Genomic DNA, 22,461 nt, shown 5'->3' on the forward strand with positions numbered 1-22,461 from the left:
CGGACCACATGTGCCTCAAACGGGGAACAGCCCTGGTGCCCTGCAGCAGGTGACAAACAGGGGGCCACCAGAGGAAGGGCTCGCAGTTCAATACAAGAAGGAGCCCGTTACCGACACGTTAACTTGGACCAACTCCAACTTACTCTGCCACATGCAAAGAGCCCCCCTCCAGTGGTCGAAAGTGGGGTGGCTCCTTGGCGTGGTGTTCCCCAGAAGACCCCACAACAAGCACCGAGAACAGGCCCGTGTCTTCCCGTGGTGCAGACGGGTGACCATGGGACAGCACAGAGGGGTGCTGGGGGTGACAGAGATGTCCTGTGTCGTGACTGCTCAGGCCTCACCACCCATGCCCACCACATGGCAGCTCACAAAAGGGCCACCCTGTGAAGAACGTCGTCTGTGCTGACACACTGTGTCCAGATCCCAGAAGACAGCAGGGGCGGCTCCTGCAGGGCACTCAGGCCCCCGCAGCAGGGACAGGCGGGGTCACGGCGGGGCCAGAGAACAGAGGCACCGTTCGTGTACAAGGGTCGCACTGCCGGCCTAAAGCGCACCCCACTCCCCACCCCATGGCACTAAAACGGGGGACAAAATGCATCTAGAGACAATGAAGTGTGGTCTGTTTGGCAGGGAATGACAAGAGTCTGGCAGGGGACGCCCGGCAGAAAGGAGAACGAAGGTGGGATGGAACGCGAGGACTTGGGGCAAACACCGGTCGCCCTAGGCGCTGAGGCAGAACAGGATACGGCAGGTCTGGGGGCCCTGGGCTCGGGAAGGTACAGGCGCAGCTGCTGGGGGCGACGGAGGGAGGGTCAGATCCTGGACAGCACCCAGAGGGCCCGAGGCCAGGCCGTCCCACAGCGTGGGACACAGGGCCCGGCTGACTGCCCCTCTGAGACTGCGCAGGGCACTTGGAACTGCACCCCGAGGCGTGGCCCCATCCAGCTCAGCCTGTCCCCATCCCAGCTGGTGCTGCCAGTGCCTAGCCCACTGCTCTGGCTTCCGCCCAACCCAGTGAGTTCCACTGTGCATGTTCCTGCTCCCTAGTCTGGCCCCGGGGGACCCCGCCAGTCCCCTCACAGGTCTCCCAACCCGCCCCTGGTGACCTGCTCTTTGTGCCAGGCTGGCCACCCCTTCTAGTTCCCCCTCCTTCTGTGGGTCCCAGCCCAGGACACAGGTGCCCTGCGGGGCCCCCAAGGGGGACGCCCAGGAGGACAACTTCTCGCCACATGGCTCTAACATTCCGCCGGCCGTGCACAACGGACGCACTCAGCTCATGAGGCCCTGGTGCCGCCCACTGTGGGGGCGGCTGTGGCCCCAGGAACTGGCCTCAGGCGCAACTTCCCAACTTTGCTTGGACACATTCGTCAACCTCAAAGCAGCACAGGCAGGAGCTTCAGAAAGAGACACCAAGAAACGAAACACAATCACGTCTAGAACCAGACAGATGAACCCTAGGTTTGGGGCCTGCCCAGGGAGAGGTGCGCTGGAGAACCCCAGCTGAGCCCCGGAAAGGGCTGTGCCCAGGGGCAGGGCTGCCCAGGAGGCTGCCTGTAGCTCCCAATGCTCCCACAGGAAGTCCAGCACCCAACGCAGGTTCCCAGGACCAAATGGCAGCCACCAACGTACAGAAGACACCAGCCGGGCCCGGTGACCGCCCCACAACTGCCCCCGGTTTGTGCGAGAGGGAGAATGCCACCACACGCCACGGAAGTCCTGGAAGTGGGGTCCAACAGGGCGGTGGGAAGATTCGTGAGCAGGAAAGTGACTCAATAGAGACAAGAAGTGGAAAATCAGAAAACAGAATAAAAGTCCCTGGAGTGTGGGGATGGCAGCCCCAGGTGGAGAGGGGAGTGAGTGGTGACCGGGGATGCAGAACTGGCCAGACACAAAGCTGGTGACAAAGGTCAGAGAGGAGGGCACGCGGGAGGGGTGCAGAGCGCGAGGGGGACCGACGTGCGGAGAAATTGACACCAGCATTTAAAAGAGCAACGGATGGGCTGGTAGAGCCAAACATGCACAAGGACAGCAGATGGGGACAGTGGGGACAGGGAGAGTGGACAAGGAGAGCGGCGACTGCAGGACGGGGAGGAGGCGGCTGCATCACAGAGACGCGGCCCGGGGCTCCCACGTAAGGACGGTGTAAGCTGGGGTGCACGCCAGATCCCCAGCCGTCTGAGCACCCCCCAAACTGGTGACAGGCAGGGAAAGAGCTGGGACAAAACGGAGGAGCGACAGGAGCAGAGACAAACAGGAGCCATCTGTGGGGCGGGGGGGGGGGGGGGGGGGGGAGCCCAAANGGGCGGGGGAACCCAGAACACCAGAGACGAAACGGACCGGACCGCACACGCCACCGAAAGACGAGGGCCGGTGAAGGCGGGACTGAAACAAAACCACGAGAACCAGCCTTAAGCAAGGGACAGAGAAAGCTGGGAGGGAGTCATGCCGGGGGAGAGCCCTGAGACTTCGCAGCACGTAGCTGTCTGGTGTCACCACAGGTGTCTCATGGTGGTGACCTGGGGACCGACCCCTTAGGAACACAGAACAGCCTGCAATGACCACACACCCAGTGGGAACCTAGGACAAGCGGCAGGCTACAGAGGGCAGGCACACTCCGACACAGGACGACGGCACACCCCCTGGGGTGCGTTTATGAGGCCAGGCAGACGCCGTGCCTGAGTCCGCTCAGGGAAGACCACAGGGGATTGAACTCAGAAACCATGGCAAAAAGGTGACTGGAAAACCCGAAATGCATCTGGAAATGAAGCAACACACCAGCACGTAACCCAGTGGTCCAAACCAACAGACCGTGCACAATACAAGTCCTGTGAGCTGACCGAAAACGAGAGCAGACACATGGACTCGCGCGGACAGGATGGTCTGGGCTGCTGGGGAAGTGGACTGCCCCACATGCAAATGCTGTGAACGGTCGAGAAATCTAGGGTCTAAAGGCCTCAAAACCTAGGAAAAGAAGAGCATGTTAAACTCAAAGGAAGAGGTAAAGTAAAACTAAACACATACAGAGAAAAACAGGTCTGGTCCAGTGGCTCGCTGGGTTGGAGCAGCATCCTGTACACCGGAAGGTCGGGGGGTTCGATCCCCAGCCAGGGCGCAAACAGGGCGCAACAGGAGACCACCGATGGATGTTCCTCACATTAATGGTTCCCTCTCCCTCTCCCCCTTCCCCTCTATCTCCTAAAAAAAAGAAAATCAATAAACATGTCTTAAGGTGAAGATTAAAGAAAGAAAGAAAAACAACCCATGAGTTGGTTCTGTGAAAAGACAACGACGATGGAAAATCTCAGTGAAGAAAAAAGGGGAAAGGGCACAAGCTCCTGATGCTGAGAACACGACAGGGTCTGACCAGGGTCAGCACTTCCGCCACGAGGCCCACAGGCCCGGCTGCTGGGCTGCTCCAGCCGCGTCAGCTTCTGTTGCGTGTCCTCGTCTGGTTTTGCCCCCTTTTTAGGAGAGAAATATTTTTTAAATATTTATTTATTTTTAGAGAGAGGGGAAGGGAAAGAGAGAAAGAGAGGGAGAGAAACATCAATGTGTGGTTGCCTCTCGCATGCCCCCTACTGGGCACCTGGCCCACAACCCAGGTGTGTGCCCTGACTGGGAATAGAAGCTGCGACCCTTGGCTTGCAGGCTGGTGCTCAATCCACTGAGCCACACCTGCAAGGGCTGTTTTTTTTTTATTTTTTTTTTAACTGGTTCTTTACAAATACAAACATGCTGAGCTTGTGGGCTGCCCGTATCAGGCCAGGGGACAGAAAGAACCCACTTTTCAGTGGCCTGCTCCCTCCAGGGTCAGCACCCAGATCTCTCAAGGGTGTCGGGAAGAAGTTCAGGCCAACAAATCGGAAACAAGATGATGCTGACACTTCAGCGGTACCACCATGCACCAAAACCGACCCCAGGAGGAGGCGGGGTCTGCGCCTGCTGGGAAGGGCGGGCCCAGACTCCCCTGGGCTGACTCCAGGAATCTAAGAAACGGCACGAACTTGCACAAACTCATCCAGACCCTTTATTTCCTTGCATATTTTTATTTTTTAATGTTTTTATTTAATTGTTGTTCAAGTACAGTTTTCTGTCTTTTACTCCCATCCCAGCCCACCCCCCCAGGGCTCCTCACCCCTGTTAGTTTTTGTCTATGTGTCCTTTATGCTTGTTTCTGTTATTTCCTTTTATTTTTAAAACGTTTTTTACTGATTTCACAGAGAGTAGAAGGGAGACAAAGAAAGAGAGAAAACACCGACGTGAGAGAGAAGCGTGGACTGGTCGCCTCCCATACGTGTCCTGACCAGGGGACTGAACCCGCAACCTTCAGGTGCACAGGACAACCTTCCGATCGACTGAGCCGCTTGGCCAAGGGGCTCCTCTAGACCCTTCACAGAGAAAGTGAAATAACTGTCCCTTCGCTTGACGAGGCCAGAAAGCCCAGACAGCAACTGTGAGACATGTCCTCACAGGGAAACCAGACGGCGCCCACCGCTGCTGACACGGTGGCAAGAGAGGCACAAACCCCAAGGGCCCTGTGAGCCAATGGCTGCCCCCTCCGTGCACCGATCTACCACACTTGGTTCCCACGGCCACCCTGGGCCCTGGTCTGAGCTCCTGCACCCTCTGACGCAGGTCTGGGTGTCCCCAGGCACCTGCGTGTGTTTCCGGTACTGGGGCTGGAGCTCGGGGCGACCGGGGTCTGGCTGCTGTGCTGCTGCTGGACCCTGGGCCGTCCCCGTGCCTTTTCTGTCTGAGGCCCCTCCCACAGGGCTACACACCTCAGGACGGGCACCGAAAACGGGCAAGAAGACACAGACAAGGAGGACGCTGAGTCCAGAGGTCTCTTGAAAAGGAAACAGCACGCATCTTGGCTGAACCCTACACCAGAGACGCAAGGGGTTTGGTTTTGTTTTGATTGGAAAAACAATCAGTGTCACTCGGAGCATTAAGAACAGAAAAGGGCCCTGGCCTGGTGGCTCCATTGCTTGGAGTGTCCTCTTTTGCTCCCAAAGGCTATAGGTTCGATCCCCCTCAGGGCGTGTGCCGGAGGCGACCAATCTACATTTCTCTCCCTCCCTCGCTCACCCTTCCTTTTTCTCTAGAAATCAGTACGTGTCTATCCACGGGTGAGGACTTAAAAAAAAGCGGTAGAAAAGAAAAAACCATACGATCATTCATTTCGATACTTAGAAAAAAGGTTTTTGCCAAAATTCAACACTTACATAGATATGGAAAAAACTCTTAATCTAGGGAAAAAGGGGGCTTTCTTAATGCGATCAAGTTGTATCACAAAAGAAGCCCAGAGCGAACGCCCCACTTGAAGATGGAACAGAGAACACCTCTCCCCGGTCTGGACAGGTGAACAGTGGGCGGGCCCTGGTTCGCACTGTCAACCAAGAAAGGAAGGAAGTTGGCCCTGGCTGGTGTGGCTCAGTGGATGGAGCGCGGGCCTGCAAACCACACGATCGCGGTTCGATTCCCAGTCAGGGCACATGCCTGGGTTGCGGGCCGGTTCCCGGCAGGGGACTCACGAGAGGCAACCACACACTGATATTTCTCTCCTTCTCTCCTTCCCTCCCTCTCTAAAGATAAATAAATAAAATTTTTTTTTAAAAAAGGAAGGAAGTTCACAACAGAAATAAATAAAAATCGCCAGTCCACCAGATGACAAGACCGTCCACAGAGAAAGTCCTCAAGAACATGCAGGTAAGCTATTACAAAGAATAAGGCAGTTTATCTAGTGGCCAGGTTTTTCTTTTATATAATCGAATCTGTTTTTTAATCATCTAATGAAAAAAGAAATGTAAACACCACGCAGATCAAAAGAAGAGATGAATTTCTAGCAATAAACGTAACAGAAGATAGGCAGAGAACCACGAAATATTCCTGAGAAAAGCTGAGAAAGACCTAAACAAAGGGAGGAGGGAGGAACACGCCCACTCTCACTGAGATGCCAGCCCTGCCCAGGCCCACGCGCGCAGCGGCGCGATCTCGGCAGGGCTGCATGGCATCAGACAAGTCAGCTCCGAAAGGCACGTGCACGGCAATGCAGATGGTGGCCGAGGCTGGACAACCGTAAAGGACAGAAGAACCCTGAGGGACACCCACCATGCATTCACAGGACACTGTGCCCTGGCCCGTGAGCAGAGACCGCCCTGCAGAGCAGAGTTCTGGTGGAAGTCACGCACATCACAGGCCCCTGGGCCACACAGAGGGGACGCTGCAGAGCAGCGTGGAAGGAGAGGAGTCCACACGGGCGGATCGACCGGCAAGTCGATGGGAGAAGCAACCTAGAGCCCCACACCTCACACATCAAAAAAGTCGATTCCAGATGACCAAGCGGCGATAAGAAAACTGGGAGCCAGCATCCCCACCGTCAGGAGAAAAGCAGAGGGAAGGGGGGGGCGGGCAAGGAGGCACCCAGGGCTGTTGCGTTAGACGCTTGGTCTCAGTATGAACGTGTGATTGGTATTATTTTTAAGGACTGTATTTATTTACTTTCAGAGAGAGGGGAAGGGAGGGGGAAAGAGAGGGAGAGACACAGGGATCAGCGGCCTCTCCCGCGTGCCCAACAGGGGACTGAACCTGCAACCCAGGCACGTGCACTGACCAGGAATCGAACCGGCGACCTCCCGCTTTGCGGGAGGATGTCCAGCCCACTAGGCCACGCCAGTCAGGGCGTGAACTCAGAATCACTGAACATACAAATCCTTAGCTCTGACTGCTGAACAATGACACACAGCAGCAAGAAGCAAATGCCGTGCGGTGATCCTGGCTTCCAAGCCCCACCCCCACTAGAAGGAAAAGCAGCTGAAGGGAGCAGGGCCGGGGACAGAACGCGCGAGCCTGGACCCCGTCGCTGAGCGGGAAACACCCGTCAGAACAGGAGCCTCTACGCTGATGCTACGTGAATAACAGAGCTACAGAAGGAAGGGATGTGGGGAAGCGCTGCCCCCCACACAGGACTGCCAGCTAATAGCTCTCCAGGTGGCTCAGTTGGTTGGAGCGTCAGCCTGTAAACCAAAAAGTCATGGGTTCGATTCCCGGTCAGGGCACATGCCCGGGTTGTGGGTTCAGTCCCTGGTTGGGGTGCGTACATGAGGCAACCAACTGATGTTTCTCTTATGTTGATGTTTCTCTCTCTCGTCTCACACCCCTTCCTCTCTCTCTGGAATCAAAAATAAAATAAAGTGGGCCTGGCTGGGTAGCTCATTTGGTTAGAGCGGCATCCTCGTGCGCCAAGATTGTGGGTTCGATCCCCGGTCGGGGCATGTATGAGAAGCAACAGAGAATGCATCAATGAGGGGGACAACAAATGAACGTCCCCCCCCAATCATAAATAAAACATTAAAAACCCTTCCATTTAACAATAAAATTAAATTAAAATTAAAATATAAAATAAAATCAGGCCCTGGCTGGTGCAGCTCAGTGGATTGAGTGTGGGCCCATGAACCAAAGGGTCACCTGCTTGATTCTCAGGGCACAGGCCTGGGTCGTGGGTGGGGTCCCCAGTGGGGGGTGCTAGAGAGGCAACCACACACGGATGTTTCTTTTTCTCCCTCTCTCCTTCCCTTCCCCGTCTCTGAAAATAAATAAATGTAACCTTTAAAACAATAAACAGACTTAAACCCATAAAAATGCATCCTCGGGTCAGGATGAAGAAAAAGACCGCCGACTGATCAACGCAGAGGGGCCGTGGATCAGCACTACCCAGCCCGGGAGGGGGTGATGCAGCCTCTTCTCAGAAGGGAAAACAGTAACCCGACCTGGCCGAGAGGTCACCCGCCCCGAAGCATCAAAGGCAGCATCGCCAACACGGAGCCAAGCGGGTGTCGTGTGCCTCCCGGCACAACACGCTGAGAAGCCCACAGCCTCGCGCCTGTGGGCTCCCGGCTGAAAGGCACCACCTGTATCCGATCACGAGACAGAGACAGAAGCGGACGGGCCACACAGAGGGACATTCTACAAAGTAACTGGACCGTGCTCTGCAGAGAGGACGTTGTCACGCAGGATGGAGGCTGGGAGGCTGCAACCCCAAGTGCAAAGGGGGCCCTGAACGCAACCCTGGGTCCGAAGCACGCGCCGCTATGAGGCGCGGCACGGCACCGAGCTGGACCCGAACGTCCTGGGCAAGGGACACTGCGCTGGGTCGTGCAAGACAGTGTCCTTGTCGTAAGAAACACTCCACACTCGGGGGCACGGGGGCACGCTGCCTGCTCTCGAACGGCTTGGAGTGGGCAGCGCCCGGGATTCTCTGCACTTACCGCGAAGTTTTTCCATAAACTTCAAATGATTACAAATCCAAGTGGTTTTTAAATATAATTTAAAAAATAAACTTCTTAAAAAGATTTTATTTCTTTATTTTGAGAGAGAGGGGAAGGGAGGGAAAAAGTGGGAGAGGAACATCCATGTGTGGCTGCCCCTCGCATGCCCCCAACTGGGGACCTGGCCAACAACCCAGGCATGTGCCCTGACCGGGAATCGAACCGGCGCTGCTCAATCCACTGAGCCACACCAGCCAGGGGCTCAAGTATTTTTTTAAAAAGAATACGTAGAGGAGGTGTCACCCCAATAAATTCAATTTAAAAAATAGATAGAGAAACACCACCGTGACCTTGAGGCGAAGAAAGATTTCTTTAAACAAAATGTAAAAATCACTACAGACAAAGAGGAAAAAAATCAATAAACTTGACTACATCAGAGTTACATTAAGAAAGCGAGGCTGCAGAGTGGGGGAAGACACTTATGACAGGTATCTGACAAGAAGCCTAAGCAGAGTGCGGAGAACTCACGAAAAGCTGTGAGAAAAGCCCCGGCTGGTGTGGCTCCGTGGACTGAGCCCTGGCCTGTGAACTGGGATGTCACAGGTTCGATCCCCGGTCAGGCACATGGCTGGGTTGTGGGCCAGCTCCCTGGCTGGGGGTGTGAGAGAGGAACCAATCAATGTGTCTCTTGCACACTGATGTTTTTCTCCCTCTCTTTCTCCCTCCCTTCCCCTCTCTCTAAAAATAAATAAATAGGATATTTTTTTAAAAGAGAAAGAAAAGTTGTTAAGACAGACATGTCACTAGGAAAAGTGGAACAGACTGAACAGCCGCTTCGTAAGGAGCTGTCCCAAGGCTACGACCGTGAGGAGGCACTCAACGCCATCACTCGTTAAGGACACTCAAGGTGATGCCACCATGATGCCAGCTTGGGCAGTGTGGGCTGCGGGTGCCCGACAACCTGACGGCCACCCCGTGCCGAGTCCAGCGGAGAGCAGGCAGCCAGGCGAGGGCCCACAGAGGGCTGGGGAGGAGGGAGGCCACTCAGAAGCAGCCCCAGAAGCGACCGAGAGACCGGCACCAGCAGGCAGAGGCTTCCATCCGGCCAAAGGACGCGACCAGAAATGTTTTAAAAAATCTGAAGGTGGGACCTCGACAGCAAGAAACGGAAAGGATAAATAAGAACGAAATGGAATGGCAGGGGGAAAAATCGGCGAACACGAAGGAAGGGCAACGGGAGCCATTCAACCGAAAGCCCGGACGGGAGCCAGGCTGCACAGCGGTAAGGGGACAGCCTCAGGGGCCTCAGGGACAGAAACAGGTTCCACTGGAGCTTGGAGTGGGGGCTCAAAGATGCCCGAGATCTAAGGACAGCGTGAGCGCTCGGGTCCGAAAGGGCCCCCTGCACCCGAAGCAGAGCAAACACAAGAGAAAGCACACAGAGTCACCTGGCAACTGGGGTTAGAACAGTCTGGAAAGACACACATACACAGAGGGACAGAGAAGAATGACCACAATGTCCCGCGGGAACAAAATCCACCCCAGAAGACAAGAGAATGACAAGCACTGAAAGAACAGTGACCGTCGGGCCGGATTCCACATCCAGCAGAGGCGCCGCTCAGAAGTGGAGGCGGCAACCGCGCGAGGAAAACGGGTTCATCTCACCGTGCGCCCACCGGGCAGGTCGTTTCTAAAGGAGACACGACAACCTTCCCTACAGGCTTTCGGAGTTCCCTACTGGACAGTTAAATTCACCAGGGGACATCTCTGGGCTGAAAGAATGTGACGTGACAGACGCAAACTCCCATCTACACCAAGTATCAGAACAGGCACGTAGAGGGGTGTAACAGAAAAGTATGTTTTCCACATTTTTAAAGATTTTATTTATTTATCTTTAGAGGGGAAGGGAAGGAGAGAGGGAGAGAAATATCAATGTATGGTTGCCTCTCGTGGGTCCCCTGCTGGGGACTGGGCCTGTAACACAGGCATGTGCCCTGACTGGGAATCGAACCGTGATCGTCTGGTTCGCAGGCCCGCGCTAAATCCACTGAGCTACATTGGCCAGGACTTTTTCCACATTTTTAATGTCTTCAAAAGAAAATCGGAGAGCCACATCACAAAAAAAATAGAACCTTGCCCTGGCTGGTATATAGTTCAGTGGACTGAGTGCCGGCCTGCGAACCAAAGAGTCGCCAGTTCAATTCCCAGTCAGGGCACATGTCTGGGTTGCGGGTGCCCCAGCCCCATTCCTGGCGTGAGAGGCAACACACACTGCCGTTTCTCTCCCTCTCTTCCTTTCTCTGTAGAACAATAAATAAAATCTTGAAAAAAAAATAGATCCCTTACCCACACTTCATAACTTACACAGAAACTAATTCAGAATGAGCCGCAGACCAAGTGTGACCTCAGCTATAAAACCTCCAGAACAGAACCGGGAAACCCGTTACCTCATCCAGTGGAGCCCGAAACACGACCCCAAAGCCTGACATACAAGAGAAATAACTGATCACTTAACGTCATTGAAGTTTTTAAATGCCTATAAGAGACACCATTAACAGAATAAAGACAACTCCAGTCTGGGAGGCAATGTTTCCGAATCGCATGGTCTGGAATACATAAAGAACTCGTGATACTCGACGATAATCGATACTCAAACCACCCACTAAAAAAGGCCAAAGACTGGCAGAGGCCACTGACCAGAGCAGGTGCATGACAGCAACAAACACACGGAAGATGCTCGTTGTCAGGCATGACAGGAAGTCAGAACCACCATGAGAATGGCTTAAAAAATAAAGAGACAAAAGCAAGTGTCGGCAGGAACACAGGACAACCCGAACTCTTGTGCATGGCTGGTTCTTATGCGGTTAAATAGACACTCATCCCATGGCCTGCAATCTCACTCCCGGGTTAATTCATCCGGAGGATGAAAACGGAAATCTGTGCCAAACCCGCACACAGATGTTGACAGCAGTTTAATCTGTAAGTACAAAGAGCTAGAACCAACCCAAATATCCATTAACTGGCAAATAAGCAGTGGTTCAGCCCTCCAATGGGATTCTACTCAGTGACAGACAGGGTAAACCACAGATTCTCACATCAGCGGGAATGGATCTCAAGTGCTTTCCGCCTCAAAAGGCCACATACTCTGTGACTCCATTCAAGCGACAGAAAGCAGGTCAGTGAAGGGCAGGAGGTAGCCTGAGGGGAAGAAGTGGCTGCCGAGGGGCCGATGACACCTTCTGCCACCAATGACATGGGGTGGGGGTTGGGGGTGGGGGGTGACCGAATGGCTGTGTGTTGAGACCCCGAGATGGGGCAGTTGATTTTGCTACACTTCAAGTTTAAAAGCAACTCAAAATGGCACAATGATAACTGGTCATTTCAAGTAAAAACAAGAACATAAGGCTTACAGTAAAACACGTAACAACTGCGCAGAGGACCAGAGTGGGGAATGCAGACCTGTGTTCCAGGGGTCTTAAGTTACACAGTGTGATGGGACTGAGACGGCACCTCGGGATAGCCTCGGCGGCGGGGGGGCGAGCGTAAACTCGGCTGGCGTGACAGGGGGCAACCATTCAGCCGACCTGGGGCTGGAGGAGCACGGGAAGAAACTCAATCCAAAACGTGCTGGGAAAGAGAAAACCAAGAGAGAGATCACGGACTTGAACCCCAGTCTATCGAAAATTATGTCAGGTGTAAACGGACTAACGAGTGCAAATAAAAACAGACTGCCAGGCTGGATAAAAAACGGAAACCTCCGCCACAGGCTTCGGTGAGAAACACAGTTTCAGTCACCGGCGGTTTAAAGAAAGAGCTGGGAACAGCCAAGGCTGTGAAATGCCGCATCTGTGGAGGGTGGAATGGCTATGCTGACACCGAAGTAGATCAGAAACGGATCAATTCCAGGAAAGACACAAATCACACGGCTGGAGCAGAGAGCACGCCCCCTCGTTCAATTACCTACAGCAATACAGTGGGTCCGCACAACTTCCCCAGATTAACTACAGAGCCGAGGGCCCGGCGGCCTCACGGCACGTCAGTCCCACCAAACACCTGGGGGCGATCACTAAACCCACACCACGTCTTTGAGAAGTAAAGCTCAGCCCTGTTCTGACGCCGAAACCAGACGAAGGCACGCTAAGAAAACTACAGTAAGCCACCTTCGTGGGCAGGAGGCAGGGCTCCTTCAGAAAACATTAACGACACACCGAACCCAGCGACACAGGAGAGCCGCGTGCCTCGCACGGTGACCGAGCAGGGTGCGCCTGGGCAGGCAAGCGCGGGTCAACGGCCAAGCGGCCCGACACAATTCGCCACCTGAGTGAAGGTCAGGAGGAGACCCACGGAACCAGGGGCACGGACGAGCAAAAGACACTTAATAAAATTCAAGCCTCTTTCACGGTTAAAAAGGAAAAAAAGCTGGCCATCTATTTGGCCACCAGGAGTCAAACACGCACCTCTCCTGTGACCACGTCCCCTGCACACGGGTGGTCATGGCAGCCCGGCACCATGGGGCACTTGGGGAACAGTGACAATAGCCCCCCACCCCCAGCCACCTGCATGCCTGCCAGCTGCCTGGGCGGGAGTGGGGATGGGCTGGGGACACAGGCACCCAGGGGGCTATGGAACCAGCACCCCCCCACCGACTGAGCCAACGGTGTCTCACCCCAAGGTGCACTGGGCAGTTTACACACCTCTCGTTAAGGCTGAGCCCCAGGGACCAGGTGTATGAACTCTCGGGGCGTCAGGGCCTGTGAGGCTGAAACATGACGCTACGCAGAGGCTCTGCTGGCACCTGCGTTCGTCAGCAGCAGCCGAGGACTGGGGACCTGGGGAGGCCACCCCTGCTGGCTCTCGGGGCGCCTCCTGGGACTGGCTGGAGTGGGACTGGCACCTCCTTCACCCACCAGTGCTGCTGGGGTGCTGTTTTAAAGGGAAGTTAGGTCCCCACCACAGCCCCTATCCTGCTGGCCCCCCAACTTGGGTCCCACCCAAGCCAGGTCAGGGACAAATGCCCCTGGCTCCAGGGCCTCACCTGGGTTGGGCTGGGGGCTCTAGCCCTGGCGACACCCTGGCCCCGGGCCAGGAGGCAGTGGGGGGCCGTGGGGGGCCGTGGGGGGTGGGTGATTCGAGATCAAAACCTTCTGATCCCTTCTCCGTAGGACCCCAAGTGTCAGCCCTCTGAGTTCTGAGCCTTGGGCGGTGTGGCCCCAGACGCCAGGCAGCCCTCTGGCTCAGCAGGCAGGTGGCCCTGCCAGAGGGACCACAGCTGCGGGCCAGGCCCTGCCCCGGAGACTCAGCTGAAGCCATCAGATGGGACAGCAGCAGTGCTGCCCTGTGAGGTGGCCCACGGGGCCTGGCCCGGGCAGGACTTGCACACACCCTTGCCAGCTGCTGCAGTGCCCAGGAGCCTGGGGCAGACCGGGGACAGCTGTGCGCTCACTGTGTCTTGTGTCAGGACACCGGGACGGCTGGGCCGAGGCTAAGTGTTCCCAAGGGCTTATCACCACCCAAGTCCCCGGGCCCATCCCATGGAGCTGGACCTGGAGCTCAGTGACAGACACCCGAGTCCCCCACCTGCAGAGTGGCTCGCAGGGGACTGTGGGCAGACCCAGGGAGCTGACTGCCCCTGTGAGGGAGCAAGACCACACAAGGCCACCAGGAGCACCCCCCGCTCGTGTCTAAAGAGGGAAGTGCGTGTTTGTCTCAGGCTTCCACGGGGGCTGCCATCAGCCTTCCGATCAAATACCTGCCCCGCCTGCAGCCCAGGCACGGAGGGAATGTTGGCTCAGGGCTGGGGGGGCGCTGGGGGGAAGGGCGTCGGACAGAGGAAGGGGGCCCTCCCTGCACAGAACAGGGGAGGGGACCCGGGTTGGCACCACACCCATCCCACCATGCCTGTCAAGCTCACCTCCCCTCTTGCCTTCGAGGGGCTAAGGGTCAGCTCAGGAGACGGGCCACGCAGCCGTGGTCAAATACTTGTTCAGGGTCCCCCAATGTGAGTGCAGGGGCCACACCCTCCTCAGCCACCATGACTTGCAGTCTGTGGCGACAGACACGCCCAGGGGTCTCAGAGACCACAGGGACAGACACCTTACTGTACCGGGGTGCCTGCCCTCTGTGCCCACCCACCGCAGAACCAACGCTGCCCCACCCCGGGGCCCCGATGCCTTGACCTGCACACACCCACCAGCTCTCAAGTCCCTGGGAGCTGGACAGCAGCTGCCCTGAGCCCCAAGCTGCGCCCCACAGAGGAGGGGGATGCTTTGAGATGGAACGGAGAGTCCCCACCAACACGCCCCGCCCCAGTCAGGGCCTTCCTGGTGGCATCCTGCCTGACACCACCAAATTAGCGATGACCCACCGTCCTTTGATAGGGACTGGACACACTACCGTGGCGTCTGCACTGGCAGACGACGACGGCCCGGGATGTGGGGTGGGGTGAGGGGGTAGCGCAGACGCACTGGCCAGGCCCAGGCCGGAGACAAGGCTGGGCTCCCGGGTCAAAGGCGAGCCGCGTTATCTGTGATACTGAATTCCTTGACTTCAAAACAACAGGCTGGGCCCAAAGGCGCCGCCAACTGCTCCCCACAAGGGGGAGGGTGCAGGAGGGGTCATGGCGTCTACGCTTCCTGCAGCGGTGCTGGTCAAAGCCCCCTGAAGGTCACTCAGGCCAACCTAGCTCTTGGCAGGAAGGGAAACTGAGGCCAGAAAGGAGAAGGGACTTCTGAGTGTCCTCAGAATGTTCTAGATTCCACCAGCCCAAAGACAGTCCTGCTCAACCGGTCAAGGGCCCCAGGCTGGGGGCAGCAGGCTGCCTGGCCACCAGAGGCAGGTACGAGGTTGTCCCAGGCCTGGCCAGCCCAAGGCCCAGAGGGAGCCTGGGATACGGGGCCAGCACCCGAGGGGCAGCCGGCCTCTGGGGACACGCCCTTCTCTGCCTGCTCGCCCCCACGGCCCCTCCCCCTTTCCCAGCATGCCCAATGCCCAGTGATGCCAGCAACGTCACTGCCAATAACCTAGATTTCAACCAAGAAATTACACACCCCCGCCCTGCCCCACTTATGGTCTCGCTGAGGAGAAAGCCCAGGCTGGAGCACCCTGGGCCAGCTGGAGGCAGGACCAGCTCCACCCCTTCCCCCCTCTGGTCTCCCAGCCTCCCACCACCATCCTCCCTCCAGCATCCCAGGGAGATGCAGGCTCCCTCCCGTCCCCCGAGACCTGGGCAAGCCCTTGCAGGCATGTAGCCTTGGACCAGCCCTGCGTCCCTGGTGAGGTGGGACTCACACCTTCGCCTGAGTTCTAGGGTGGGGGTGCTGGCGAGAAGGTGCCTCCAGACTGTGGGCAGCTCGGCCTCTCCACCCCCCATACTGGCCTTTCTATGGCCATCACCCCATTGGCTTCTCAGAAGCCCTAGGACGCAGGTGGGCCGCCGCCGCCCAGGCTCATCTAGCAGTGGCTCCAGCTCCCAGCTCCCCGCTCAATGGGTGTCTCTCACCCCCTCGAATACACCACAGCCCAAGGCCACCCGGGCCGGCGGGCGCACCGGGCCGAGAGGACCACGGGAGATGTGAGCCACCATGGGCCACCTGTGAGCAACCCCCTGCCCTGGGCCCTTGACAGATTCCACCCTGACCACCCCACAAAGCCCCGTCCCCCTGGCGGCACGAGGGCAGGGAGTCCTCAGGGACTGGGGGGGGTCTGCCCTGGGCCCGTGCAGCCTGCCTTCCGAGGGAAGGGGAGCGAGCCATGGGAGCTGCCCAGGCTGGGGCTCCACGTGGCCCCGCCCCGCCTCCCTGTGGCTGCCTGCACACAGCAGACCCCGGGGGGGCCCCACCAAGCCTGAGCCCCACGGGCCTCAGCAGGGCCAGGCCACTGCTGGCACGTTTCCTAAGCAGCGGACCCACCAGAGCCCTCCTGTCCTCTGCCACTGAAAGCAAGAGCCAGGTCCAGTCGCAGTGGTCAGCCCGCTCAGACCCTACGGGGTTCCCGCACTGAAGCAATGCCTTCTAGGGAAAAGCCACCCCCAGAGCCCCTCAGAGGGAGCCAGGCGGGCCAGACCAGGAACTGAGGCCTGGCCTTGCAGTCCTTGGCAGCTCCTGGGGACCCAGCTGTCCCAAGCGCCTGGCTCCCTCTGCCCCTGCCTCCCAGGACTTATGCAGGAGCCCCTGCCAGGAAGGCGAGGAGCAGATGAGGCAGAAAGAGCAGAGGTGGCAGCACCTGCCCCACTGGGGCGCAAGCACATGGTGGGGGACAGGGAGCAGAGAGTCCCTAGCTGCCCCGCAGGCCCCCAGCGCCGGAGACGTCACTCCCTGCCGGCACACGTCCGGATCCAGTCCACTGGACATGGGCCCCGCGTGCAAATCAGGGCAGGCAGCCGGCCCAGGCACACAGCCAGTTTTCAGGGAACACAGAAGGCAGGGGGACACCTGATCTGGGGCCCCAACTGGGGGACCCTCTCCCCAATAATTCCTGAGCCGTCTCCTGGGCCTGAAATGAAGTCTGCAGCACCAGGCCTCTCAGATTCGAGTGCCTCAGGCTTGCAGGTCCCGAGTGAGGGAGCCCCCCCTCAACCTGCGGGCAGCTTGGTTCAGTGGGCGCTCTCTGGCCTGTCGCTTGGTGCTAGGCCCGGGGAGGTGGCAGCAAACAGGACGGGTGCAGGGGAATCTCTGGACTTACTGGGTGGGCGGAAAGGGGCCGAGGCCGGCGGGCCTGCCGCGGTGTCTGCGGAGCCAGGCCCCTCAGACAGGGACGCCGAGGCCTCGAGCAGACGAGTGACTGGCTTGGGTGGCACAATACCCCGTGGGCCCTCTCCTCCGTGCAACAAGAGCTTCCAGTGGGTTTTGCTCAGCCACACACCTTCCCCTGGCCTCTCCTCTCATCCAAGATCAAGTTTAAAGTCCATAGCAGAGGCCCCGCAGGACTCACTCAGGACAGGTCCTGCCTTAGGTCTCAGCTCCTCCTAACTCAGGCAGTCTGGGTTGGGGGCTCCCCCTCCCACACCTCTGGCACTGCGGCCTCCCGAGGTGCCCCAGACCCCATCTGCCGGAAGTCCCAGCAGGCCCGTGAGCTCCACCAGGAAGGGGTCGGGTGCGTCTCGGTGCCCATACAGGGCCCGAAGGCTCTCTGTGGCTGCAGCATGTTACCTGCGTAGCTGCCGGCGGCCTTGACGTACACCTGGCCATACTGCTCCTCCGTCATGGTGTCGTAGGCCTCGTCGTCCTCCTCCTCCTCATTGTGGTAGGAGGTGGGGCTGTCGGTGGTGGGCAGGCTGCTGGCCCCCGGGCTGGTCCGCTCCCCCTGGGAGTAGGGCACCTGCTGGATGCTGGGGATGAGGGTGGCCAGGCCGGGCACCCCGTAGTAGGAGACCCGGGGCAGCTTGAGAGGGGCCGCGCCGGCCGCCATGGCAGCACCCACCGCCACCGCTGCGCCATCCCGGGGCCCAGATTCCAGCGGGCGCTTGGGCGCCAGGCCTGGGCCAGTGGCTGGCGGCGGCTCCGTGGCTTCGTGCTTCACGCGGGTCAGCAGCGGGATGGGCACAGAGGGGGACACGACGTAGGGGGGCCCGGGCGCAGCGGGCTGCAGCTGGGCGCAGGGGCTCTGGGGCTCGGAGCTGGCGTCCTCCATCACGGCCGTCTGCGAGTCGCAGTGGGGCGAGCTCACCTTGAACATGAGGTCAGTGCCACGCTCCACGATGTGCTGGATCTGCAGGAAGCCGGCTGTGTACATGACCACGAGCTGCTCGCTGGCCGCCATGGTCAGCCTGCCCGTGTAGCAGAAGGACAGGATCTGCTGGAAGCAGGCGGGCGGCACGGTGCCCGGCAGCTCGAAGGCGCTCTTGCTGTTGCCGCTGAACAGGTCACGGAAGTAGAGGCTGCTGGCGGCCAGCACGGCCCGGTGGGCCTTGAAGGCCTGGCCCTTGACCACGATGGACACATCGCAGTAGAGGCCCAGCAGGCGCTGCTCATTGAGGCAGCCGAGCACGGTGTTCCCGAAGTTGGGGATCTCAATGTGCAGCATCTGAGACATGGCGGGCAGGCTGGAGGGCGCCTCGGACTCTCAGCGCGGGAGTGGCCCGAGCAGGCACATCTGGGGGAGAGAAGGCAAGGGGGCACCGCGGTCAGCTTCCTGGATGCCCAGTGCCCACCCAGCAGGGCCAGGCCCCGAGCATGCTCCTAAAACATCCTCCACCCCAGCACAATCCCTGTCAGTCACCCCCAGACCCCACCGGCCAGAACAGCCCCCAGGTCTCTGGGCAACCTTGCTCACAGGCAATCCTGGCAGAGCCAACACTCAGAGCCAAACAGGACGCCAGGAGCCCAGAGCTGCATGCTCGGCCAGAACAGGCCCCACACCACCCCCAGGAGGCGGGGGAGACTGAGCCTCAGGCCGGCCAGAGACGCCTATCCCAGAGACGCCTATCGCGGCAGATGACAGAAGAGAGGCCTGCACCCAACCGCAGTGGGGACAGGGGGATGGGAACGGGCCGTCAACCTGAAGCGGCCGGGAGGGGCGAGGGCAGGCACTGGCTGGCTCGCACAACTCTTTTCCCCAGAAAAAGTTCGCAGCAGAGAAGCCCCTCATTGCCTCTCCCCAGGGAGGGGCCGAAACCCAGAGCAGGGATACAGCACCTCAGGGTGCCGCACGGTCTTTTCCCAGGCTCTGGGATTCTAGTTTGTTTTTCTTTCTTTTTTTTTTTCAGAGCAGCAGCGCAGGGTTGGGGGGAGGGAGGAGCGGAGGGGGGTGCCTGAGGAGTTAGTGAGATGAGAGAACTCTGAAGCTCAGGTTCCACCACCTCTGCCCCCTCCCTGTCCCGCAGAGGGGACCTCCCAGGGCCAGCAGAGCACCCCGAGCAGCTGCTGTTAGGGACCTGGCTGCAGGGCTGGCGGGGAGCCTGGCGCAGCCCCCCCACCCCACCCCAGGTTCCATCACGGGCCAATCCCTCTGGCTCCCTCCAAGCTCAGGTGACTACAGAGGTCATGGGGAGATGGGGAGCAGGAGCTGGCCGGGCTGGCCATGCTGCCGGGCACCCGGGGGCTGGGGCTGGGGCTCTGGCACTGTTGATCCCGTGCCTGATTCCGAGAAGGGGGGCCGGGCCGGACGGGCCGGAGAGGGAGCCGGCTTAACTCCGCGCAGCCAGAGCCGCACAAAGGGCCGCTCTGTCCCGCAGGAGGAAAGTGCTGGCCGCAGAGGCGCGAGGCGACCCACGGAGGGGGGCAGAGTGAGGGCGGAGCACCGGGCACCAAGACAGAGTTAGGCAGGTGGGCGCCACTGGGGGAGGCCCGCAGTGCCCCTGCTGCGGAGAAGTTGCCAGCCAGGCTGGGCGGCACTGGCCAGAGGGGGAGACCTACCTTTGGCGGCTGTCGCCGGTGGCCCCGCACTGCCCGCTCAGCCTGGCAGGGGCAGGCTTGCCCGCTTGCCGGCCGCCCGCAGCCGCCAGCTGCTCCGGGAATGCAGCAAACGGAGCGGGAGCCCTTGGGGTGGGGAGGGCGAGAGGAGCCCGGAGAGGAGGAGGAGGAGGAGGAGGAGGAGGAGGAGGAGAAGCAGGAGGGGGGAGGGGGCAGAGAGTCTCCGCGCGGGGCTGGGCGGCCGCGGCTCAGCTGCACCAGCCCGGCTCCCCCGGGCAGCGCACAGCATCTAAATGAAGAGGCCGGATGCAGACGGACATCCAGGCAGCTCCCGGGAATGAATAGCCGCCTTTGATTTGGGAGCCGAAGTAAATGCCAGCTCCCAGCCCCAGCTTTAAAAGCATCGGAGCGCTGGTGCCAGAGGAATGCACGGCTCCGGGTGTTGGTACAAGACAGACTTTTGATGACTCACTGCAATGCAAACAAAGATGGCAGAAACACTGTACTGTACGCGGAGAAGCGCTCCGTGGTGCCGGGCTACCGAGCCAGCCTGGAAATTTATAGTGCAGTTTTGCATATGAATTGCCCAGTAAACTGCCGCCTGCCATCCAGCACAGCCCGGGTGTCAAAGCATTTAAACTATTCCAAACAGTCTGCGGAGCTGGCAGGGCCTCGGGCGGGCGGGCGAGGGGGCCAGGGCTGGGGTGGACAGGGCAGACACTGGGCAGAGGAGGGGGTGGGGGGGAGAGGAGCGTGAGGCAGGAACTGGAGAGCCGAGGGGCCAGGGAATGATCCAGGATGAATGTGGAGGCCAAGGTTGGCACCCCGCAGGGCCCCAGCCCCCATTTCTGCTTCGCCTGGGGGTCCTCGAGCAGCAGGCCCAGCTAGCCCAGCCCCACATCCACAGCCCACTAGCCCAGGGTAGTCACCCTGTGTCCCAACCCCCACTGGGTCAGAGTTTAAAGAAGAGCAACTTCATGTGTCAACCATGGGCTCCCAAAGGAGCAGCCCAGCCCTTGAAGGACCAGCCCCAGCAGAGATGGCAGCAAAGACCCCACCGCCACCGGGGGGGGTGGGGGGGTGGTGGGGACAGAGTGGGCAGGGCTGCCCTGAAGGCCCACAGGGCCTGGCCTCCCCAGCCTCTCCCTGCAGAGAGGCGGGGCACACACTGTGCAGGGCCTGTCCTGCTCAGGAGCAGGGGCACCTCCTTCTACTGGGCTTGAGCTACCACTGCTAGATGGTGCCGCCCCTGGGGCAAACCACTGGCCTGCCCAGCCTGTTTCCCCACCTGCCACCCGCTGTGACCCTAGGAAGAACAGATGCAGCCCGCCAAGGTCGAGACTGGAGGTGGCCAACGTCTGGTCCCCCACAGTGATGCATCCCTGTCATCACCTATCATCTGAGCACTCACCTCTGCTGGAGCAGGGAGGAGGCCAGGGACAGGCAGCAGCACCCTTCCCACCCCCGCCCCACACCTGGTGCCCCCCTATCCACACACTGCAGGCTCAGACACAGGGCAGGGGGAACCTAGGTGAGGGGAACCTCAGAAGCAGCAACCAGCAAATGGCCCTGGGGGTGGGGGTGGGGGGCTCTGTGTCTCCCACATGGGGCTTCTGACAACTGGTGGGTCACATGAGACAAAGACCAGGGCATTGGCAGACACAGTCCCCGCTCAGCTGCCCTGAGCACCGGAGGGCTGTACCACATGCCCACCCAGACAGACAGGGCCACACCAGGAAACAGAAGGACACCCAGAGACTGAGGGACAACAGACCTATGATAGGGATGAGGGAGTGGGGCAACCCCGGCCTGGGGGCAGGATTCACAGGGCGGGTGGGGTTGGGGGCGGGACCTAGCCTCCCAGCTCCCACATGACCCCTCCCCTCCCCGGGGCTGCATCCCAGCCCTTCTCTGCACTGAGGCCCCAACCTCCAGGCCCGAGCTTCAGGGGCACCACCTGGGGGCTTTCCACATGCACCTGTGAGCTCAGCGAGAGTGGGTGTCTGTGCAAGGCCTAGCAAGCGGTCAGCCTAACACTGGGTGGGGCTGGAGAGAGTGAGCAGACACAGCCTCGCTGCCCGCCACCTCCCAGCACTGTGGGGAGGGGCCTTCCAGAGAACGCAGTGGGGTCACCTGAGCCAGACTGGGGGTCTCGAGTCATAACAGGGAGGGGGCACCCAGCCCGGCTGGGGTATGCAGAGGTCAGCAAGGTGTGCTCTGCACTGGCTCCCCTAGGGTCCCGGCGGCTGGGGGCTGGACAGGCCCATTGGTGGGGTCCTACAGGCAGAGCGGGGGCAGCACAAAGCCCCAGGCACCTGTTCCTTCCAGCAGTGGGTCCAGGTCCCACGGGGTACCACCCCTACATGCCAGCCCCGGCCCCAGCCATGTCACATCCACATCCTGTGGCCCCAAGCGAATGACACAGTGCCTAAGACACTCATCTGTTGGCTGGGAGTCAGGTGCAGCCTGGGGCAGAGACCGGGGTGGGGTCCAAGGAGACGGTATTGGTAAAGCCCAAGGCACACGCTCCACCTGGTGAGCTGTTACCTGCCCTGACCTGAACGGGGGGTGGGGGTGGGGCGAGGGTCCAGGCCACACACACCAGCCTTAGCCCTGCATCGCAGGGGCCTGTGCCCCAAGGCTGGGGCCAGACCACTCGCCCAGAGAAGGGACCATTATTCCCCTGGAAGGTGACAAGGCTGTCTGGGTCCCTGGAGATCGAGGACAACTGGCGCTGTGGCTGCTGTGTCCTCATGCCACCTGTGCGGGCAAGGCTGGCGCCCCGAGGCCAGGCCCATGGGAGCCGCCGCGAGCTGGTTTTAGGTTGCTTTCTTAGAAGCCCTGGC

The 22,461-nt window shown here is 59.4% G+C and overlaps 1 protein-coding gene across 3 annotated transcripts in view; it reads right to left on the reverse strand.

Annotated features, from left to right (window-relative positions):
- The window catches only part of NACC2 (NACC family member 2), a 62,638-nt gene that overhangs the window by 11,018 nt on the left and 29,159 nt on the right, over window positions 1–22,461 (reverse strand). Inside the window, exons 2-3 of one of the 3 annotated variants that reach the window (XM_037036458.1) lie at window positions 17,931–18,356; window positions 17,414–17,585 (exon numbers count right to left, since the gene is read on the reverse strand). In XM_037036458.1, coding sequence (XP_036892353.1) covers window positions 17,414–17,585; window positions 17,931–18,296 — 538 coding nt within the window. In that variant the 5' untranslated portion in view covers window positions 18,297–18,356. Of the gene's footprint in view, window positions 1–17,413; window positions 18,357–19,618; window positions 19,783–22,461 lie in introns of those variants that run through there. The other 2 variants (XM_037036457.1, XM_037036456.1) reach the window with 2 other exon arrangements.

Source organism: Sturnira hondurensis, unplaced genomic scaffold (assembly GCF_014824575.4).
Source record: "Sturnira hondurensis isolate 20B ecotype Veracruz unplaced genomic scaffold, ASM1482457v3 Scaffold0022908, whole genome shotgun sequence".
Taxonomy (NCBI): domain Eukaryota; kingdom Metazoa; phylum Chordata; class Mammalia; order Chiroptera; family Phyllostomidae; genus Sturnira; species Sturnira hondurensis.